Source organism: Harmonia axyridis, chromosome 1 (genome assembly GCF_914767665.1).
Source record: "Harmonia axyridis chromosome 1, icHarAxyr1.1, whole genome shotgun sequence".
NCBI lineage: Eukaryota > Metazoa > Arthropoda > Insecta > Coleoptera > Coccinellidae > Harmonia > Harmonia axyridis.
The window spans coordinates 12,747,076-12,771,786 of NC_059501.1; the positions used below are offsets into that span (position 1 = coordinate 12,747,076).

General features: G+C 35.7%; 1 protein-coding gene across 2 annotated transcripts in view; it reads right to left on the reverse strand.

Annotated features, from left to right (window-relative positions):
* Window positions 1-24,711, reverse strand: part of LOC123674726 (nephrin) — a 368,531-nt gene that overhangs the window by 225,281 nt on the left and 118,539 nt on the right. The window contains exon 1 of one of the 2 annotated variants that reach the window (XM_045609768.1): window positions 16,514-16,674. The exons of the other annotated variant lie outside the window; for it this stretch is intronic. Within the exon in view, the coding sequence (XP_045465724.1) occupies window positions 16,514-16,604 (91 nt within the window). The 5' untranslated portion in view covers window positions 16,605-16,674. Of the gene's footprint in view, window positions 1-16,513; window positions 16,675-24,711 lie in introns of those variants that run through there. 2 annotated transcript variants of the gene reach the window in all.

Here is a 24,711-nt window from a genome sequence, read left to right on the forward strand (position 1 = left end):
ATGGGTTCCTGGCCAGTCGAGAATTAGAGGGAATAAAGAGGCCAACACACCTACCAGAAAAAGAGCACAAACTCCTTTCATCGACCCGGAACCTTTCTGTGGTATAGGAAAAAGTACCTACAAGAAAGAGATACAGGAGAAGGAAAAAACCGTTAAAGAAACACTCTGACGAAATCTTCCTGGCTAGGATCATTCCAAAAAGTTTTTTCGAAACTTTGACACTATTGGATCCAAGAAGTATCTGGATCTTAGCAAGAATATACTACACTTTCCCACTGGATTTCCCACAGGGTATTGTGGCCTCAGGAAACACCTCATGATAATGGATCAAGCGCAGAAACTAACGGGTGCAGATTCTGTGGGGAGGAGACACAAACTCCGGATCATCTAGTGACGGAATGCCTCGCCATCACTAGCCAACGCAAAATCTGCTTTGGACAAGAAACTTTTAGAAGTAATGAATTAGCTTCATTGAAGTTATCCCAGATACTGGAGTTTATTAAAACTCCGAAACTGTAAGGCGAGATGGGGGGCACAATTGATCATAAGGTCTATGAAATGAAGCCTCCTCAACTTAATTTAAATCTTATTTTAAAATCACCAATTCTAAAATCTTCCTGGAAACTTTTAAAGAACCAAATCACTCTACTAATATTACTCTATACAATTCGATCAGATTCCGCCCAGCCAGTCGAATCTTAGTAAGAATATACTACACCTTTCCACTGGATTCCCCACAGGGTATTGTGGCCTTAGGAAACACCTCATAAGAATGGATCTAGCAGAAACTGACGTGTGCAGATTCTGTGGGGAGGAGAAACTCCGGATCACCTAGTGATGGAATGCCTCGCCATTACTAGCCAACGCAAAATCTGCTTTGGACGAGAAACTTTTAAAAGTAATGAATTAGCTTCATTGAAGTCATCCCAGATACTGGAGTTTATTAAAACTCCGAAACTGTCAGGCGAGATGGAGGCCACAATAGATCATAAGGTCTATGAAATGGAGCCTCCTCAACTTAATCTTAACCTTATTTTAAAATCACCAATTCTAAAAACTTCCTGGAAACTTTTCAAGAACCAAATCACTTTTCTAATATTACTCTATACAATTCGATCAGATTCCGCCCAGCCAGTCGACCGGAATTAAAATAAACAAACATCGCTACGAAGATCTATCACTATTTTACTTCAACTCGAAACTTTCCTGACCCATATCAATCGGGAAAATTGCTGCCAGAGATAAGGAAAACATCGCAAGGGAAAAAAAAACTCCAGATCCAGCTAGTTCCTGCTCCCAAGTTCAACCCCAAGGAATTCGTCGACCATTACAATACGATATTCCAGAAAGAAAAGCAGATGCGAAATCACCAGAACTGGATAGAGAACGGCGGCTTGGGGGAGAAGTTCATTTCGAGATATGATTAGGAGTGTAAATGAGACCTCCCGGGGAGAAACATCGTCTCTCTCAGCGTGGTTTCTTATTCGCCGTCCGTAATCTTGAAGCGAACAGGATATATTGTCCGCCCATTGATCCGAGTAATTCCCGTTTTTGAACGTATCCAGGAGAGTGGAAAGGATTCCCCTCGGTTGTTTTAATGAGAATCCTAACTCCAGATATCCAAATATGAATGGATCCTATCTGTGTTTGATTTCGGGATATTAAAGTGTTGTTTACCTTCGCCCTTAATGTGCAGCTCAGAACCCCTAACTGTTTATTCGATTGGGCAACCTCGGGCAAAAAAATTCTATGGAAATGGGATTTTCTCCAGGAACAATGTCTCATTTCGGATAGCCAGTGTCGGACTCAGGCGGAAGGATGCTTCATCCATCATTCAATGTTGCCATACAGGGACCGATTTCATTCATATGCCATTTTTTTCCTTTCTACATGATAATACAGGATGGTACAAATTTCAAATTTATAACTTTTGGCGTCGGATAGAATAATTTTTTTCATGAAATGAAATTGATATAAATTTATTTCCTAACAACCTTCGTTTTTGAGATACATGATGTAAAATTAAAAAAAAAGTTTTTACTTATAACTCTAGTATTATTAAGACCATTGTTTCAATTTTTAGGTATTGAAGTTAAATTGATTATTCAGTGGCGTAGATACACACAGGGGTGTGATGATACTTTTCCTATTGAAAATCTACACCACTGTGTCTTTTAAATCTTTTTCATATGTACCATTTTGGATATAGTTACTCGAGTACACAGCAATCTACGAGAATCCACAAAGTGATAAATGAAAGTACGAAAATTGACGTACTGTATTATAACGCTTTCAGATGGAGTTTGATTGAACATTTCAAAGAGAACATTTGTTAGACACTCGAACAATAAAAAATTTGTCTGACAAATGTTTTTTCAGAAATGTCTAATTAAACACCATCTGAAAAGCTTATAATAATACGCCAATTTTTGTTCTTCCATTCATCACAAATTTGAAAATTTGAAAAATTAATTATTGTAGATTTTCGTGCATAGTGTTTGCTTCGTACTCGATTATCTTCAACATGTGACATGTTATGAAACAAATTCAAGGGACTTTTATTTCTAGTGAAGCTTTGTTGATTTCAGGAATGACATGATTCTCTCGAAAAAAGAAAGTGGGGAAAAGGATCATCGCACCGCTCTAAGTACGCCATTGGATGATTTTGGCAGGAGACACTTATATACCTATAACATGAGACAATGAATGTAAAAATATTTGTGTTATAAGTAAAAAACTAATTTTTTTCAAACTTTGAAACCCTATATCTTGAAAATGAAGCTTGTTAGGATATATGTTCATATGACTTTTTTTCATGAAAAAAGTTTTTCTATCCGACGCCAAAGTTGATTAACTAGAATCTGAACCACCTGTTTATTTACTGCGATATTTTATTTCTTTGATAATGGAATTTTTCATCATTTTAGAGTTTGTTCAATGTAATATTTTTCTTGAATAAACTCTCTCATTATTATTATTATCATGTAACTTACAGATAACTTTATTTCGTTTTACTCAATTTTCTCTTGTATATTCATTAGTTTAGTGAATATAATCTTTTTTTACACAGACACTCCGAAAGGAGAGAACTTAACTTTGACGTCTCTTAAATATGGTACCTCGCGCTTTTCCGCATCTTCAAGGTTTAAATCCTCAATTGACTCCTCTGAAAATATAATAGGGAATTTGAAATTCATGTGAAGCAGTGGCGTTACAATTTTTTTTCTTGAAAATGTCTAGTTACCTGCCACTATGAACGCTGCAAATAAATGGTCTTCATCATAAACTTGTTAATGGAAATCAAGGAATGAAAAATTTCATTCGAATTTGCCGTTCAGCAAAAACTATATTTGATTATTGCATTTTTAGTGAGAATGGCGCTATTGAATGCACGCTGAGCGATATAAATGCATATCTCGGTATATAATATACATCCCTTGACGAAAAATCGCGTTATAAATTCACACATTTCCGAATAAATATATTAATGGAAGAATAACACGTCGGAATGTAACCAGTGGGTCGATATGGACCGCATCTCATTCATTATTAACGACCGAGCAGTCACTGCACCCCCCATTTGTTGCTATTCACATTTCCCATCGTCACTTCGGAATGTCACGAACACACAGGTAACGCTAGAGCAGTTACAAATCTTATATCAAATTCACTCGACACGAAACGTAGGAAAAGTTAATATTTTAAACTGTAAGCCGGCACCCGCACGGTATGAAAGAGCATGAGCAATGTCACGTTGTATTGTAGGTATGTATTCGACTATGCTCGGTTCAGAATGTTATATTTCTCTCATATTTAAGAGGTGAAAAAGGAAAAGAGCAGCGTTTTTCCATTCGCATTACTCGAATATGCATGGTAAATAACAAATGCGAATGGCGTCTTACAGGATCGTATTTCAGCGGAACTCACTCGACATGACTGGGTTTTTTTTTGGCGTAGCTATTCACTAGAACTAGAACGCTACGTTTTTCGAAACATACCTACCTACATGCATTGAATGTGCATGAATCTATCATATGTCATGGTGTTATTGTGAAAAACGCATTTGAATTTCAAAGGTTCGGTGAATGTAATACATGAATTCCATTGAACTTGTTCATAATACCTGACATGTCACATTGGAATTTTAGGATTCGACGAAATGAACGAATGAATATATTTCTGTAGTTATGAGTCAGAGCAGGTTATTATTCAAGTTGAACTATCCTCCAATGATGCTCAGAGATCACCAGTTATTAATATTTCAGATATATCGTAGAATTTCAAAGAGGCAGCATAATAATTATTTCCATAATGAGACTGGGAAAAAAGATGTACACAATATAAGTAAATGTAGGATCCAGTTATTGTTCCCTGTAACTAATTGAGATGGTCAACATGACATGGCATGACACTTTCAATGAATTCACAGGGAACGAATTGTTTTTGTACATCATGTAAAAAGGATGTGTTATTCTTCGAGGTGTCGAAGATATGTCAAGAGTTGTAAATCTTGAAGAGATTTATTGGGGGGTTGATAAAGTTCAACGACAACACGGTTGTACCAGATGTGTCACATCTGTGTATCAGGTTCTAGTCCTTCTAGAATATTCGATTTCCAGGAATCCGCGAAGATCTTAGTGGGCGGTATGGCCAAATTCCGATTGGACTAGGGGATGGTACTTTCCCTAAGGGTGTGGTCAATCCGAAAGAAGGGGGGTTGTTTTTCGAGACAGGGTACTTACCCTGTTCCAATCGGCAGAGAGGACAGTTCAAATTAAGCCGAAGACGGGTAAAGTTGAAGTTAAGTCTAAGACGAAAACTTGAAGTACGATGAATTAAACTAGAGTTAAAGACGAAATTCAGTACCGTAGTGAGAAACTTGTAATTAAGACGTAATTAGGATCTTCTCAATACTGAGTTTGTACTGTATAAGTGTGACTTTGTAAATAGATGTAAATAATTGGAAAGAGTTCAATTATTACAAATCCAACAAAGTCACGGAGAAAAAGACGAAAGGCCAGGTAATCGAATCATACCTCTAGACGATCGATCAACCAAGCCTACATAAATATGAATCAAAAATATAAAATTGTCATATTGAGTATTAGTTTTGAGCGAATGGTGAATTCGAACAGACCGGTTTACACGTTCCACGTTCTTTTCCGTTCTAAATAACCTTGCATTTGGATTTTGGTTCATCTAGTGTTGAACCTGTCTCCTTAAACTTTTTTAGCCATTTCCGACTGATAGGAAGTCTTGGTGCATCATTCAAATGATGAAAATCTCCAATATTGGAGGAATCTCTTTCTGTCATAATAGCAGAACTAAAAATTTTGAAAGAATTCTCAAACGCAAAACGCTCAATCCGCTTCATAGTGACTAAATTCCCAAGAGCCGATAACGTTCGGTCAATATGACGTATTGTCAGTTCATTAGAAGTCATTATAAGTGGATACTTCTGTATAGAATACTTACCAATATGTTTTTCTATTGAAAGTTATAGGCATACTAATTTATTATCATTTTTATTTCTAAGAAATTTATATATTCAGAAGGAGATGAAGCTGGCAAATGGTTCATATATTTATTGTCGTCCTAAGGTAATTTCGTAAAAATATTTTCAAAATTTTTTCGTGATACCGTTTTATTGATTCTCTAATGCTATTGTTCTATAATACCAAGGGCGGTATATACTCTTCGAGTGGAAGAAGAAATTTCAGCTCTGATAGGTCCATGTCGAGTATAGAGAGAATATTAATTAGCGCTTCTCCTGTTTAGAGTACCCTTGACAGGCAGCAGCTTTTCTGTTGCATGAGTTCCTATTACAGTTCCTAAATCCACTTGAAAATCAGGCACGCTTTTTCATGGATTGTTTGTACCCCCGATGCTGAAAATTACCCGTTTTTGAAATAATTTTGAATGAGCTTAGTTGACACGAAATGAAGATGTACAGACTGGATCATTGTTTCCGACTAATACAAATTTAGAATCGTTCAAATTTTTTTTCTGCCTTGAATATTCGGAAGTTCACATTTCTAATATTTATGTCCACCATATTCACATCAGGAATGAAATATGAATAACAAAACTCATAAAATCTAATATATAATTAGTAAATTCGAGTATAATTTTTGGAATTGGTGCGACAAATATGGATCCTATCTCAAACTAATGCGAATGAAAATTAATCCAATGAAAAAATATAAAATCAATCTGAAGTTATTATATACTTTTTAGTTTTAGATTCATATTTGAATTTAAGGGATGTTATCGTGCATCCTATGGTCTATTGTGTCCCTCACCAGCTTGCCATTCAGTTCCAAATTTCTTATGAACTCCACAATCTAGGATAGTTTCAAAGATGTTACTTCCTCACTTCTACAAATCTCTTGTCCAAATCATTTTTTGTTTTCTCTAGGAATGGTGAGTTATTCCATCACCAGGTGATATGGAGTTTCTATTCTTCCTAATCCCCGCAGAATTTACACCTTCATTTTGCTAGACTCATTTTAATGAGGTGCTTCCTGGGATGGCAATGCCCTGTAAGGAATCTAGTGAAGGTGTCGCATATTCTTGCTGAGATCCAAAAGTTCCTTCGAAACTTTGAAACTGCAAGATCCTAGAAGTATCAAATGAAGAGGCCACCACAGTTGCCAGAAAAGAAGCAAAAAGCCCTTTCGTTGTTTCTTTGTTGAACCAATAAGAAAAAAAGGAAGAATCAAAGAACTACTACGAATATGCATAGGAAAATTCTTGTAGGAATTTGTCTTGGTAGCATTAACACAACCAAGTTGTACTAATTGTTGTCTTGATATTGATGATGGACTATATGTTAGATAGTTATTTGGGCTGTTTCCATCATCTGTGCGGTTGGAAACATCCAACCGCACAGATGATGGAAACAGCCCAAATAACTATCTAACAAGTTGTACTAAATGCTTCGTAATGAATTTTCGATATTAGGCTTGCTTCTTATCATATATTACGTTTCCTATGTTTTCAAATTCAATCAACAGAAGCTTCATCAGAATTAAAAATCACTTTCCAATTATCATCATAATTATCTGTCACTTAAGTCAATACTAAATTTTAAATCATAAACTTTAAAACCAACAAATATTAACTACTCTAATCTGATGTGTAAACAATCAAATTATGGTGAAAACTAAGAGGAGATATTCCGGTTTTTTGGATTAGTAAAAGATTAATAGTAAAGCATCAATTCATGGCGTAAAATATTGTGTAGTTCGAACCACCAAGATACTTGTTGAATAACAATTTCATAAACTGATAAATCGAGGGTAGTTTTGATGACCTTTCTCATATTTCAGGTTAAATTGTCCAGACGAGCAAAATTATTTCTGAATCATAAAGCGTATCCAACCCTATGCAGTTGAACTACTTTCCGAACCATTAAATTTGAAGTGCGAAATTAAAGGCAGCTTATGTCCTAATTCGATGTTATCAACCTGGCATCCGTGCGTGGGATAGAATATGCGGTTACTCCCGCCTGAGAACACAGATAATTCAGACATTATTAGAGATAAAAGCTTAATAATTTGTTCGCAAATCCATCTATCTATTAAGCTGTTGATACAGTTGTTGACGTGCTTAACGAGCAAGCCTTGTGAGTCAGGAAGTTCTTATTACAATCCTTGCAGGTGTTGCAGGCGATAGAGCCATGTGTCTGCCTCAATATAATTCGAAAAGTTTGTAAAATCTGTTCGGCTTTCCAGGGCTAAGAAGTAGCAGAGTCTACACTAAAGTGTTATATAATGGAAAGAGATTGTTCCTGATGCGTCGTGGAATGGCGGTGACACGTCACACGCTTAGGATGGGATTCAACTGAGTCACTCATCTTAACACGAAGTTTTGGAAAAGTCTCTGGTGGAATTTTGCATTATGAGTTTCGTTTCTTGACAAACCTGGAAGTTTTACTATAGAAACCTTCTATAACAAATTTTTCCTTCATTCTATATTTGAAATGATAATCAAGCATGACATATATGCTCATTTGAAATTTTACACAAGAATTAAAAGGAGAGCATCGAATTGCTTTGCGGACTTGTTCATACTTTGAAGTGGTGATACAAATGGTACTCTCTTCTCTTCTCCAGATGATATTGAGGTACCTGCTCTGATTTTAATACTGGTGGATTCACTATTTTTTTTCTATATCAAATATAATCATCTACCTTCTTCCTTAGCTTCCTGAAACAGAACTGATTGACCAAGATAATACACCTACACTACAATGGACTCACAAAAAGTCCTTGATTTCACTGATTTCACATCAACGAATGGTATTCAGTTTAACAATGACATGGCGTTAGTGGTCGAAGAAAAATATCATTGCCAAAGTGTCACAAACATCCTTCTAATGCTCAGAAATTAGTTATTCTACTCAAAACCCCAATACACCTGAGTTGGAGGCCTCAGATTGGGTGAACAGGAGACAGAGAAGATATGATCATAGATTGAGGCTGTTTCAATCGATTTTTAAGAATCAATCCCCCACCTCGTCTCTACAACAAGATTACCTTCAGAACCAAAATTCATAATTCGAATACGAGACATAAGAACAGACAATGCAGTATTGCATATTGCACAAACTGATTGAATATTGACAGGAGAAACTTGAATGAGGTTAGAATTTCAAGGTTCAACTGACAAGTCCTGACTTGAATCTCATCAAAAATCTATGGGACCAAGCCTCTTCAGAAACCTTCTTTGTACAGTCCCTAGATGGTAATCATGACAATTATAGATTGAGACTCCAATACTTGATCTTACTTCTGACTAACGCGTTAAATAAATGAATTATGTGGAAAGACTAACGAGGAGAACGCAGGTAGCTATAGCTTCCCACGCCGTGATGTTGGTTGTTTCCCGAAAACCCATTGGGTCTTCCTGCTGAAACCACAAATGGTCTACTGTCTTCTGTTGTTGACTCCGCTTGTTTGTTGTTTCCTTCAAGTGTTGCTCATCCTAACACTTTTTCACTCTACTGATGAGAGCCGAAAGTTCATGTCTACGGTTAGCACTTCTCCGTGAGGGAGTGTCCTTATTCCTTTTTCTTTGTTAAATGAATTATTGTTGCCAAATTCTCAAACAATCTCGCGTTCTGCACAATGAAACCATAAATCCTACATGCCGATAAGATTATATTAGATTAGATTTGGATTTAATTAAGGAGGTTAGGTTTCACTGCGACCTGATGGTCTATTGTGTCCTCATCAGAGCTATTCTCTCCATAACGTGATCTACAGCTCGCCTTCCAGTTCCAGAGTTCTGATGAACTCCAATATGTGGGATGGCTTCAAGGAGGCTAATTCCTCACTTCTATAAGTTTCGTGTCCAAGGCAGGCTTTGCGTTGACTAGCGATGGCGAGGCATTCCGTCACTAGGTGATCCAGAGTTTCTTCCTCCTCCCTACAGAATCTGCACTCGTCGTTTTCTGTTAGACCCATTCTCATGAGGTGTTTCTTAAGGCGGCAATACCCTGTGAAGAATCCAGTGAGGAGTTGTAGCATATGCTTACTAAGATCCAGATACTTCTTGGATTTTGTAGAGTCAAAGTTTCGAAGAAACTTTTTGGAGTGATCCAGACCAGGAAGATTCCGCCAGAGTTTTCCTCTTTCGGTTACCTCTTTTTCCTGAACCTCTTTCTTGTAGGTGCATTTGTCTACACCAAATAAAGGTTCCTGGCCGATGAAAGGAGTTTGTGCTCCTTTTCTGGCAAGTGTATTAGCTACATGGCGATGAAGTCAGTTGAGTAATATGTGGTATAAAAGAAAACCTTTGATCTAATTCCAAATCCAGGTCCTTGATATCACTAAGCCGAGAAATACTGTAATCAAACAGATGCACTTCCTCGGCGTGTAAGACACCACGATACATCTCGATACATTCAAATGAAATTTATTACTGTTACAGAACCTGTTCACAACATCCATGTCTTCTTGCAGACTCAAACAGATTCTATATGACAAATACTGCCATATATGATCCAACATGTGAACATAAACATTAACAGCAGGATGCGTATTTGGACCAACAGATTCATCCCAGTGCACACATAATTAGATTTTTTTATTTTGGTGACAACTTCAATTTTGAAAATGAAAAACCTAACATGCAATTATACCCCTATCCTGACAATATTTTTCACCCATCAGTCCTTCAATAATAACAGGTTTTAGTGATATGTGGAGCTGTTGGCAACATAGTAGAAACGAACGACGAGTGTTTTCCTAATGATGCAGTCACGTTCATCCACACAGGCAGGGCGCTAACTACGTCATAATTGACAAAGCAAATGAGGTTACCGGTCTCATGAATTGCCAAATGAGACGCCCAACCGAATTAACTTTCCACTCGCCCCTTGAATTTTCCGCCCTTTTTCATTGCTGCAGAGATATCTTCCAGGATGGGGAGGGATTACAGTTGGTATTCCGACCTAAATTGGACACGTTGCTCAGAAAGAATGCGGGGAGTTTTCAGAGTACCGGGTTTGATTTGTGGCTTAATTGAGGAGGAACAGAGGAATAGTTCGGATGTAAGGGCAGATGCTGGATTATGTATTTAGAAATATTTAGGGAGATTTTTATTCAGTTCTACACAAATATGTGCAGAATAATATGGAAGTTCTATTTTCGTAGCTTTATTATGAGTCGTAATACTATGAGTATTCCAAAATGATCAGGTTATTTTTTTGTATCAGATAGATGGCAATGCGTAAAATCGTTAAAAACAACACTGCTGTGTTGTCAGATTGGTTGAAAAATGAGGTTGGAGTTCCACAAGGAGGTGTTTTGGCATCATTCCTCTTTTTATAATGATCAATGATTTGTTTTTTTCGGCAAATGAGCTGGAAGATTCTGACATAAGCAACTATGCAGATGATACCACTCTGCTGGTGGCAGGTATGAACTCCCAATCAGTTGGAACAGAAAAGTTCCGTAATTTACGACTGGGCAGAACAGTGGTTTTCAAAAAATGATTTGTCAGGAATATCACTAGAGCCAATATGTAATATTTCGTGCGAGTAATGTAAAACCTAAACCGTACACAATAAATTTCAGAGTAAACATAGCAGAAAGTACCAAACTCCTTGGAATTGTTATTGATGAGTTTTTGGTATGGACACCACATATGAACAACTCGGTGAAAAAACTCAATATATCTTGTGATGCACAAATAGTGATTAATGAATATGCAGACGAAGAAATTGACAAAACTCTATGTTTTTCTAACTTTGAATCCTTGATTGATATGGAATAATTTTTTGGGGTGCATCAGTGCATCAGTACAATCGGTTATTATACAAAAGAGAGTAGTGAGAATACTTTCGAACTTGAGATATAAGGAATCGTGTAGAGGAAAATTTAGGTCTTTGGGAATATTTAACAGTACATGGTCTTTACTTTCATGAATGTTTCTTGTATCTTCATAAAATAGACCTGAATTTCTTCAGAATAATGCAAATTACATTACAACAACAGCCAAAATCAATGTTCTCATGCATAGGTTCTCTATCTCCGAAAAGTGCTCTTTTCACATGGGCATAGGAATTTTCAATAATTGCCCAAATATATCAAATCAATACAAAATTATAGAAAATTTAAGTCAAAAACTAAGAAGTTCTCAATATATCTTGAGGTGTATGATTTAAATGAATATTTTGAATCTAGATTGAATATTTGAAATGAAGGTATCTATCAATCCATCTATCGCTTGGTGCATAATTACAAAAAGTGTCAGTTGGACAGTTTGAATAATCCAACCTTGATGTGGGAGGATTATTCTATCAAACTGACACGATTTGTAATTATGCAGGATGTTTGCTATATATATAACGGTATCTATTTTGAAGTACATAATTGTATTCGATACGATTATTTTTTAAATGAACCAAGTATATACAGGGTACCCGAAAAGAATGCGACAATACCATGAGTGAAGGTCATCATGGAGGACTCGTATCAAGAGTTTTCAATCGCTTGAGTGCCTTTGTTTGGGATATACATGGTGATGTTCATCTTATGGATGAAATTTAACAGTTCAATAGCTATTTAACTAATCGACCGAATAATTTCATACATATTGATCCTTCAATATTTCTGAAATTGGATAAATCAGATATAGACTAAAAACATTTTAGTCTTTCAATTGTCGTGAATATTGAATCACCTAGTGAATATTAAATTTTTGTTTGGTTTTCGTAACCACGAAGAATTACAATTCATAATAAAAATTCTTAACCTATGCTTGGAACCGTTACATAATAGGGTGATCAATAAACATTCCCTTATAAGTGATATTTTATAGTTTAATAAATTGTGAATAGAATTATTACGAATTCTGCAGTTTTGAGACTCTTCACAAATGCCTTCCTCAAAAGTTTCCTCAAATTGAGAATACCAATAATTGTTTTGAAATTTTTCTCTGTCCATAGGTGAAAAATTACCGGAATTGTTGATTGTTGATTTCATGCGATTCGTTGTTTTTCGATGATTTGTGATCCATTGAAAAAAGCTGTTAATGAACTAAGCAATACCATTCAAATATTCTCATGAAGAATATATGGATATGATTATCGAATACTAAAAATGAATAAGAGGAAAAACAAGTGAATCAGTAAATATTCAGGTCTGAAGACTAAAAGAATAGAAGCGTGTTACAAATGAGTTATAAAGAAATCTAATCCCGCTAACATGTAAAGAACGATAACATCTCCCTACCACCATTTTGCTACGATATGATATAATCGAGAGTGATATTTTTATAATTCCAAGTATATAATTTTCACAATCAATACTGACCTCTAACCTTCATGTGAAGGTACGGAGAATTCCAAGAAAATCGATTTAAATAGAAACTGGAGTGAAAACCTCAAATTCGATGTTCTGAAATAATGCTACGAGTGTTCGGAAAATCATCTTCGATATATGTTTAGAGAATTCATAGTGGACCTTTTATGTTGTTTTGTTGGAAAAATCTAATTATGTGAAAGAAATTCGGGTTGGAAATACCATTTTCTACCCTGAAATAATTTTTATCCGAAAAATCCTTATTTTAAAAATCACATAAAATATTAATTCTTTCGTTCGCCACTCTTTTAAAAAAATGTGCCATTTAAAGTAAAAATTGAATTCGTTGGATAGAATTATACATTTCTTCATTCGACATTCCTTTTGAAAGTTTTGAAGGGTTGTATGAAGTGAACGAACCCACAAAATTTGAACAAAATCGGATTTCTGATTCGTAAGTAATGAGTATCAGTAATTTAGGTCAATTTTCATTAATCACCCTGTATCTCCGAAAATAAAAGTCTTAGAATACACAACTAGCTACTTTTCTGTGCGGCCTGGATTATCTGCATTCACCACTAGCTCATGGCCAACCCCTGATGTTACGCCCTGTAGATTGGCATGCTACTCCAGAAAAATATTCAATGTAGCAGTTATTTGTGTTTTTCTAAGCATAAAAACATCTTAGATAAATTGTCTTAATATAAATTTATTCCCTTTTATCATGCCGTCCTCAGGTTGAAGGACATCTTTGGGATCCTCCAACGCCTGTGTTCTTTATGCAAATCGAAATTGATTTTCTGCTCCCACGAAATTAGACGAGTAATTCGGCAATTTAAGTTTTTCGATCGTCCAACCACTAATTACGCTATAAAAAAGAAACATTAAAGGTCTATCCCAGTTTCTATTAACTTTTTTCTGACTTAAAAAACTTTCTCTCAGGGAAATTGAGCGCAGGGATTACTTATCGAATAATAATAGAGGGATTTCCTAACCTCTCATTTGGCGAAAGAATATTTGAGGTTATGCCTACTATTGTCGATATAACTTATTTACACAAACAAAATTATCTCCTGAAATATTCAGATAGCTTTTTCAGGAATGTACAAAAACGTCATATTCCTAAGTGAATTGTGAGAAGCCCACAAATATCATAAACTTCTGTAATATTTGAATTTTGATTATATAATTAGAACTTTGGTTCTAATGTGAGGTAATGTGGACTTTCTTTGTAAACCGTTTCTTCTGATGAACACTGCGCAAAAAAATTAACACACATTCTGAAAATCTCAATTTTAATGAAAGTTAATTTTACATTGACATTATAACTTATTTTTTATGTTCTCTCGAGAAAGTTTTGAACGAAACAAGACACATTAAATCGAAGAAAAATTCAGGATTTCACCGAATCTTATGTGAAAGAAGAGAAATAAACAATTTTCAAAATACTGGAATGCTGATAAGTGATTTAATACTTGGTATTTCCACCCCTTGCGTTAATTACAGCTTGACAACGACGGTTCATACTCAAAATGAGTGATCTTAAAATGTTCTGATCTAATCCTTCCCAGATTTCTCTGAGTTGGATTCCTAAGTCATTAAGAGTAGCTGGATGATTTTCTGAACTTCTTAGCCTTCTATTGACGTTGTCCCAAACCTGCTCAATCGGATTGAGATCTGGACTTCTTGCTGGCCATTCCATTCGAGAGACTTCAACCTCTTCAAGGTACTATAATAATAATAATAATAAAACAAATGGCACTACATGCTCTTCAAGAATGTTCCTATCAGCATTCATAGCTCCATTATTAACGACCACTAGGTCTGTGCGAGCAGTCAGAGATATTCCACCCCATACCATAATCGATCCTGCCCCGAAACCAGTAGTATTCAGGAAATTGCACTAAGCATTTCTTTCATGTGGGCGTCTGTAAAGAAGGGAACGTCGATCACAATGGTAGAGGCAGAATCTAGACTCATCTGTAAAGAGAACTATTTCCCAATCAGCCTCTTCCCAATGGATATGCTCTCTCGCAAAATCCAAACGCGCCCTCCGATGGGCTTGGGTAAGAGCTGGGCCTCTTGCCGTGACACGAGGCCTTAAATCATATTCTCTGAGGCAATTTCTTATTGTCTGAGTGCTAATTTGCACCCCATCAGTTTGCTCAAGCAGATTTTGAAGGAGGCGAGCGGTTGCAGAAAGTTGTTTCAACGAAGAAAGTCTCAAGTAACGTTCTTGAATGGCAGTTGTTACCCATGGTCTACCCTGTCCTGATCTTCGGACATTCATACCCCTCTCCCTGAATCGCTGCAACATTCTGGACACACTTGTATGGAAAACTCCAAACCTTTCTGCAATTCTTGTGTATGTCCACCCTTCTTCTCGCAAAACTACCGCTTGGGCACATTCCTCTTGGGTCAAATTGCGTGTATCGCATTGCATAGCGATCGAGTGTAGAAAATCAAACGAAAGATAAACTATTGAACACTAGAATTGATCGAGAACAACTGATTTCAGAATGGAGCCAATACATTCAAAATCTGATAATCTCATCTTTTTTCATTCCTGCTGGGAAAAAACATCTGTATTGAAGAAAAACGTTGAAAGTGGATAACATATGCATGCATAATTCTGATAAAAATAATTACATTGAGAACACCGTCAGTTGTAGAATAAATTTGAGATTTTCATAATGCGCGTTAATTTTTTTGCGCAGTGTATATGGGGAGAAACAGTTAACAAAGAAAATTCACATGATGTACTGATTTATTTTTCCATTGTTTTGTTTCTTTACCGAAATAAACTCCATCATTATTATTATTATTATTGATTTTGAAATCTATAAAAATAAAAAATTTTTATTTTTAAATGGATTTATGGCAACTCTTCAACTTGCTGAAATTTGAATAGATTTTCTGAAAGGACTTTCCAACTTTCTCTTAGGAAATCTACTTTCCGAAATGAATTATACCTCACATGCGGTAACCTAGGTCATACATTCTCACCTTATTTTCTAGCAATAACCAGGAATTTATATTGAACTTTTATGGCAGCTATTTCTGCAGCCGTATCTGAAATACTTTCTGTGTTATACGGCCAACTGAATGTGCAATTCGGAGGCTTCCTTGCACGTTTTATGGAATTGAAACTGAAGCTTACCAAAAATGAGATATCCTTTCTGTATTTGATTCGAAGAATTCAAATATTGGATATTGAGATTGACTCGATATTTCGACAAATATTCATTTCTATCTGAAAAAATTCTTGCATGTTATGATTCAGAATTGGGGTTGACAAACTATTGAAATCACGAAAAACCTTCCAAATATCTTTCATTTCAAAGAACCTCATATCATATCTAGTGACTCAAATGATCACAAGTCGGAAACACTTTTTATTATAATAGTAAAATAACAGAGTTATTTCGTTCACAATGTTGAAACTTGATATACGATTCATCTTGCCAAATGTTTTGTGTCAATTTTCAAAAAAAAGGTTCAGATAGCATTTTACTCTACACATGGTTACTACCAGTGTTTTTTATTGAAACATATGAATTTCGGGCAGACTTGGTAAACTCACTTTAGAACACTCTATTCTTTTCGATTCATTAATATTTTTTAACAACACTGAAAATTTGTCGTGGAATTCTCATCGGAATGAGAGATTAGAATATTTGTGATTAAATCAATTGACGAACCTTTTGTTGACAATTCCCCAACGTTGTCCTCATCATTATGTGATCTCACACTCACTATGATAACACTTAGTAGCACCACGATTTTTTTCATTGGATAGGTATTAATAGTCAGAAAACCTATGAATCTGTAATTTAGGAACGATCAGACGCAACTGTTATAATAATTATTCAAATCAAGAGTAAGTATATCAACAATTAGTTGTTTTGTACAGATAACCTCGTATTGTGAATTCCAATTAGATAAATAAAACATTTGTCATTATGGATTATAATCGATAATATTCGACTACATTTCAAGAAATGATTGGTTGAATCCGATAATAAAAGTTTAAAAAATGTTGAATACAGATACTTTTTAGATATCTGGTGCATACAACTTACATTACAACTTATGATATTTTCAACACAGGCTGGATATTAATCCTTAATTAATGACGTCTAGTGTAACCTTGAAATACTTCATATTAATGAAGTATTTCAAGGTTACACTAGACGTCAGTTATTAAAACTTGAATACTCCAGGTTCAGTCCCGTCGTGGTTTTAGAACCATCTGTGTACCATTTAATGGTATTTTTTTCGAGAACTGGGATTGTGGACTCCCTTTCTAAATATTCATTTCTTCTTAGTTCCGTGGTGAAGGTTTTCTCGATTCTTATTGTCTTCATCATCTCGTCACTGGAAAGGTGGTTTTTAATTGAGTCATACATACATGCATGTTATTCGGTATTTACCCAAAAATTTTGGTAAGGGTCTCTAATTCCTAATTCCCTAATTGCTGGTACCTTCCCTGGATAGTCTTAGAATGACATCATGGGCTACTCTATCTATCACAATATTAAGAGCATTGAGATCTATAATGATCTTCAATGCCCTAGTTGGGGACCTCTCATAGCTCCAGTGATACGAACACTTGGTTATCTTTGTATTATATCCAGGGCACCCCAATGAGTTATTATCTGTCTCACAATCATAACGTACATCCATTGCGATATTTTAGGTTACATTCCCAAGTCTTACCATCCAAACTTTTGCACTCTATCAAGGCCTTTGTTGATTTGTTAGCAGTTACCTCAATATGCTTCTTGAGTCACTTAGTTATATATTAGCGTTTTATCATGTTTTTCAAGCTGTACCGCTTTGGAATATTGAAATAATTAATATATATCTGACTCGACCTCGGCGTTTGTCAATAACATACCAAGTTCCAATTAATTCTGCCGATAAGTTCGGTTCTGATGATGGATTCTTTATTACCATGAATCTTTCTGAGGAAAGGCAGAATTTTTATTTTTTTTGTAGTCAATCCGTACTTCCCTAGTCTTTCTATACCTTAGTATGTAGTATGTAGATTTACTCCCGGGACACACTGGATATCAAAATAAAAGTATGTAGGATTCTATAAAGCAATAAACTAACTTATTCATGGCATCCTTAATAGATCCCGAATATTCTTGACCTGGGATACCATATAAATCTACTGCAATCTTGATTTTCCAGAGAATGAAGATGTTCAAAAGAGAAGACCTACTTGATTATTCAACAAAATCTGTCTAGAACTGAGACGGTTTATCTCGAGGGATTCTAATAGTGTTAAACGGTGAGTTTTGTTTTCAATATGGAATCATGAGTTGAAATTATGTCCTCCTACTTCGAGTGCTATCTCCGAGACGAAAGTTGGCAATCATCATTGCTATCTTCACTTTAGATGCTGCTGCTTTAAAAAGTTGATTAGATGTACATCCGAACCACTCTCTTAGGTTTTGCAACTATGACATTCTTCTCCTACCTATACTAAGTTTTTCTTGGATTTTGCCCTGGATTATGAGCTGCATAAGGTTATATTTCTTGCTTCTCATGATGTGACCCAGATATTCCAATTTTTGTGTTTTTATCTTGTTAACAATCTTTGTCCTTGACGCAGAACATCCTGGGTCCATTATATTCTGAGGATCCTTCTGATTCCGATTCTGAAATTATGTCCAGATTCTTCTAAATGATCTTCATCTGCCGAAAAGATTTTATCACTGGTGTGACTCCTTTGATGTTGATGAATTCTCTTCTTGCTTCCTGTTTGTCCAATATGAACCATTGAGCAATCATTGCAAAGAAAGATGTGAAATCAGGGGTGTATATTGCATAAACAGGAAAAACTTTCGAGAAAAGAATAATAATGGAAATCTGTGAAAAATAAAAAGTGTTTATTTTTTATCGAAAAAAAAATACGAACCTTCCAAGGAGATATTTGATACTAAATAATGAATAATTTTTGGGAACGTTTTATTGGGACGAATGAGAGGGCGTCGAGCAAATTTCTCGATACAGGAAATGCCCATCTCACTTCACCTTACATCCTGAAAAAGTCGACAGGAACGGGCATCCCTCTCTCTGCAAAAATCAATACCGAACCTGCGAGTGATTATCTTCGATTTTATTAAGTATTTTCGATACCCTCCTCGCATTCGACCGAAGTATCCTCTTCGCCTTTTTTTTGTGTGTATGTGTAAGAAGTCGGGACGTTCCCCGCTAGAGAAGCGTGGAGCATTTCTTATTTAATCGAGTTTCTCATCGTGTTTTTCAGGAAACTCAGCCTAGTTTAATTGGCCCGAACTTCTGCAGGAAATCGATTAGGTACGTAATTCAATTAAGGCTAATGAACCAAGTCCGTCCGAATTCCAGCTCCTGCCCCGGGAATTTATGGAAATAGATTTCATTTTTAATTCAGGATGTCGTACCCCCTGTTACCCCGTTGATGTTGATGCTTCATATTTAGAATTCAGTTGGCAAGGACGACAGGATCCTTTCCGGACGGAATTAACGGAAAAACGTCCGTTCTTTCCAGGATGCGAATACTTCGAATTTTCTCTTACCTTTTTTCACTATACCTCATACCCTATTTGTTTTGTATTTCTAGAGGGAGTGAAACAGTGGAGTCATTTATGAATTATTATTTATTGATTGATATATTTATTCATTATTCAACGGGAATGCATACAAACCAATAAATGAGCCTTTAGTTTGTGATGCCAGTGCTTTTTTTTTTTCGAAAATTTCATTTGAAAACTATTTTTATAATTGAATTGAAATGGTCGATACGAAATTTTCCATTAAGCTCAAAATTAGTATTCGTTAATTAAATTACTTGCAGAATTATTTAATATATCTATTTATTCAAACAGTAGAATCCTAATATAGCCACTCCGTTTATAACGACCAACCGCTTTTAGCGAAGTGATTGCTGATTCAAGTTTTTTAAGTTCTATTCAACCACATCTGGTTATCACGACTTCGGTTATAGGGTTCAACCGCTTATAGCGATCTATTTCGATGATATAATTGATGAATCGTCTGGTTATAATGACATGTCGTAGTTTTATTCACTGAAAAACTCGCTACTCTCTCGTATAAACCCGATTCCAACTCACAATGTTCTCTTTTCACTTCACAAATTCCATTTGGAACCTTTTTTTATAATTGTAATGAAATGGTCGATACGAAATTCTGCAATAAGCTCAGAATTACTATTCGTTGATCAATTTACTTGCAAATTTCTAAATATATCTATTCATTTAATCAATAGAATCCGAATATAGTGACTCCGTTTATAACGACCAACCGCTTTTAGCGATGTGATTGCAGATTCCAGTTTTTCAAGTTCTATTCAACCACATCCGGTTATTACGACTTCGGTTTTAGGAACCAACAGCTTATAGCGACCTATTTTGTTGATAAAATTGATAAATGGTCCGGTTATAACGAAGTGTTGCAGTTTTATTTTCTCAAAAACTCACCACCCTCTCGTATAAACCCGGTTCCAACCCACAATGTTTATTAGCGCATTCAAATCAGTCGGTGTTTAATTTATCCCATGATAGAAGCAGTCACCTTATCCTACAAAATGTACTCTGTGAAGATAAACAAGGAGGAAAAGGTGCTATTTGACATCTCCTAGAAGCTGGTGAATCGAATATTGCGAAGGAATTCGTCATATCTTATTCCTAACGACTAAGAAAATGAACTCAAGAATAGTTAGATCGAGCATTATAAGAATGGTTTAAGCTTCAACGCAACAGAGGAATAACCGTAAACGGGCTTCTGCTTCAAAAAGCAAATTTTTTCGCTCGATAGTTTAGAAATCTTAATTTTAATCACCGAATGCATCGGATTAACGCATTCAAGCCAAGGCTCAATATGCTTGCCGGCAAAATTGTTGAGTACCTCTTGTTATTGGAAAATGAGAACATCCCAGATAAAAAATGTAGGTACAACATTTACCAGTAGATAACGAAAACAATCGAAGGGCTCGGATCACTGCTGATATTTTCAATGGGTACGAGTATGAGATACTGAGCTTTCCAATTCTTGATGCTATATTAATGAAAATGACATCTGGAATAAAATCATTCAATTAACTAATTTCAACTGTTTTCAACACGCTGTATTGGCTATAGTATAGCCGGGGAGTTTATAGTACAGCCTACATATGCAGAACAATTGTTTCGCACATCTAGGCTGGACTATAACCTCAACGGAAGATTTTGAAAGAGCTTATTTATGAATTCAACCTCTCTATTCGAGATACAAAATTAGCCAGAAAAACTCAAGTGTTTAGATCCTTCCAAACGATAGTTATCGTATTTATCATATTATAATTGTAACCCCAACCATATTAGAGCATTTTTATACTCTACATTGAGTAATTGAACATATTTCAGATTTATGATAGATCTCTGATGCACTCTCAAGCAGTTGCTCAAAATTGATACTATGAGAAGAGCACTTAGCCATCGCATACCCAATTACAAATATAGCTAAAACTAACCTGTTTCGTGGATCTGCACTATTTGCGAGAACTAGTTAACAACTCGACAACACAAGTATAGAATTTGATATTGTATGAAATAGTTTTGAAACAATTAATACCGAAAATTTCAACAAGTCCTTTGTAGTTGAATTCATGTAGTGCTCCAGCTAGATGCACTAATTCCGAATGTCAGTTGGTGAATTTAAATGAGAATGCGAAATTTATGTTTGAATTATACAGACGATCAATATTGTGCATATTTTATATTATTAGTGTTTAATTTTTTCTTAGGGAATGTTTAATTATGATAGATAGGAAATGATTCTTGGATAAATCATGAACGACTTTTTCAAATAAAATTTTTCTTATATCGAATTATTCGATAGTGGAAGTGACAAGTCTAGAAGAATTCAATCGTATCAATATAATTCTCAGAACCACTAAAGATATGACCAACTAAATAAGATCAGATTTGGACTGAATATCAATTTTGAACCAAAATGAATAAATATAACAATATGAATGAATACTGGTGAATATTGTGAAAACCTGTGAGAGATAACACGTTTCGGTGGTGCTCCAAGATTATTCGATTTATTCAGAGTGTTTTATGGCAAGAAAATTTCATTTTCTGTTCTATGTGATTTACAACTTCCACAATTTTAGATCGTACATAATTTGTATTGATTCCTTCAGGTATTATCTGCTGATATTGCATTAATTTGGATTATATTGTTCATTTTGAATCCTCGTTACCTCGGGTTTCAATTGATTCAGGCCTGACGCTCTGCATATGTTTCTTGAGATAATCTCGATTCTCGAGCACATTCTAAGGGGAGCCATACCCGATCTGACTTATTGTTTATTTTCACCTGTGTTTTTGATCCTCTGTTTTCTTTCATCCTATTCTCATCCTAGGCCCACCTTGTACGTTTATTTAAGTCTCACCGATCGGCCTCGGCTGAGTGAAGCGTGTATCCTTTGTTTTTCATCCTTTTTTTTATTATTCGGAATTCGATCATCCTAATAATGTCCAGCCAGCAAAGCAATAATCCCCGTCCGCTTCGGAGTAAGACAGGTGTAGCGGAGTCCCAAACCACTGGTTCATCGAATCAGTTGGACATGGTTTTGTCCAGATTGTCTATCCTCGACGGTATCGCTAGAGATATTGCTGAAATTAAGCAGGCACAGAAAGAGCTTTCAGATAAACTGAGCAGCTGTGTAAGAAGTGTGGAGGCACATGACAAAATGTTGAAGCAGCATGCGTCATCATTGCAGCAAGTCAGTGGTGAGCTCAGTGTCCTCAAAACTTCCCATTCAGTTCTGAGGGAGGACGTTTCGGGGTTGAAGAATCAGTTGGGATCAGTTGATGTTGTGGCGTTGGAGAAGGCTAGCCTTATACTGAAGAGTGAAGTGTTGACCTTGAAGGATATCGCTGGTTCATCCATCTCGGCAGCGGTAGCTGGAACCGATGGCTCTTTATTGTACGTTAATCCAGTCGAGTTACTGGATCGTGTTAAGCGAGCTAACAATCTCATTATCCGAAATGTTCCTGAGTCAGTAGATGTTATAACAGATAAAGCTTTAATTCTTGATATTATTTCGAAGATCGGGGACGGCTCACCCTGCGATATGATCGCGACCAGAAGACTCGGTAATTTGCGACAGGGGGCGCCCAGACTGGTTAAGGTAGAGTTTTCGAACCCGGCGGTACCTGCCAATATCCTACGTCATAGACGGGTCCTTGCTGCCTTTGAGAACTACAGGAGGATTTCAATAGATGATGATAAGACGCCACTTCAAATTAAGCAGCTTCAGGACCTACGCAAGGAGCTTGAAAGAAAACGTTCTTCTGGGGAGACTGACCTGACTATTGAATACAGGAAGGGAATCCCTTCGATAATCAAAATACCGTCCTCAAAAAATTGAAGTCTAACTTGATTACGTTGCCACTTACGAATATTGTTTCTATCAACTCAAAATTCGAACAGTTATCTGTCTTCGCTTGTGATCGTGTTGGAATCAACTAACGCATGATTTTGTTGGAGCTGCGTCGGTGAGCGTGTTCAAGAATGGGTTCGACATCTGGTGGACAAGAGTTCTTGAATAAAGTCAAATATATTTTCAAATATCGGATGTTTCAATATGTGTTGTTTTTCCTGAATTGTTTTGGTGTTATTTTTTCACATTAGGTTTTATTTTGTTAAGAGTTTTATAGTTTTATACTCAACTCTGTATCCAATGTAATAATAATAATAATAATAATATTTCCCTCCTGTCAAAAATTCTATGTATATGGAGAACAATTATCGAAAATTACAGCGATAATTGCATTGTAGGAAGCGAAACTGCACTGCGATAATTGTTCTGTTCATAGATGCATAGTTTCTATGCATCTTACACAGTTCGAATCTATGGCAATTCCATTCTAAATCAGTTTGACAAGTAATGTAACAGTTTATTCGGGAAATATTCCCCCGAATTACACTCGTGCATCAAAATGACCGGATAATTTCGCATTCCAGCGTGTTTTCTTTGAAAAACTGCATTCGGTCATTTTCATTTTTGGAGAAAGAGCCCTCCACCTTCGGTGTCGGGCTCTTTCTCCAAAAATGAACTTATGCAGTTTTTATGACAACACGCTGTCATGCAAAATTATCGGTAATTTTGATGCACTTGTGCAATTACTTACGATAAGTGATTCATGAATTTCACTGACAAACTGGAAGGAGAATTATTGTTAATAATATTATTGTGGAACGGATTACATTGCTCAGTGTCCTTAAGGTCCATTTACGCCCCATCGAAACTGTTCTCACAAATGTTCAATCTACGATATCGCCTTCCAGTTTAATGAACTAAGGTGTCTGGGATGACTTCAAATAAAAGTTATTTCACGCAATGAATCGATAATATCAAAATTCAGAGATTTCTTTTCATTGAAAATGTCTACTAAAAAAACAATATAGTAGTTCATTGTTTTACCCAATCGTAATATTTCAAAAAATTGAAGAATTTTCATGGGTTTTCATTGGTTGGAATTACTATAAAATGGCATCCTTTTATCTCTTCAGGACTTTCGAGAAAAAACATAAAATATTTTTTTTCTAATTTTTGAAAGACCTGAGAGCTTTTGTTTACGTGTAAGACCCACTCTAAATTCCTCAGAGAACTCCTATATTTCGGTTGAATTGTTTGGGGATATGTGTTCTGGAAAAGTGCCCACTTCTTTTCCCCAGAACTTTTTTTTTTAGAAAAACGTAGAAAGTTTTTCAACATTGGTCCAGTACTACATTTCAAGGTTTCTTGTAGTTTTGTCGTATATGCTGTTTCGATAAAAAAATCTCAAACAATTCACAAGTTATCTTCAGGAAAATCCAAATTATTATAAATGTC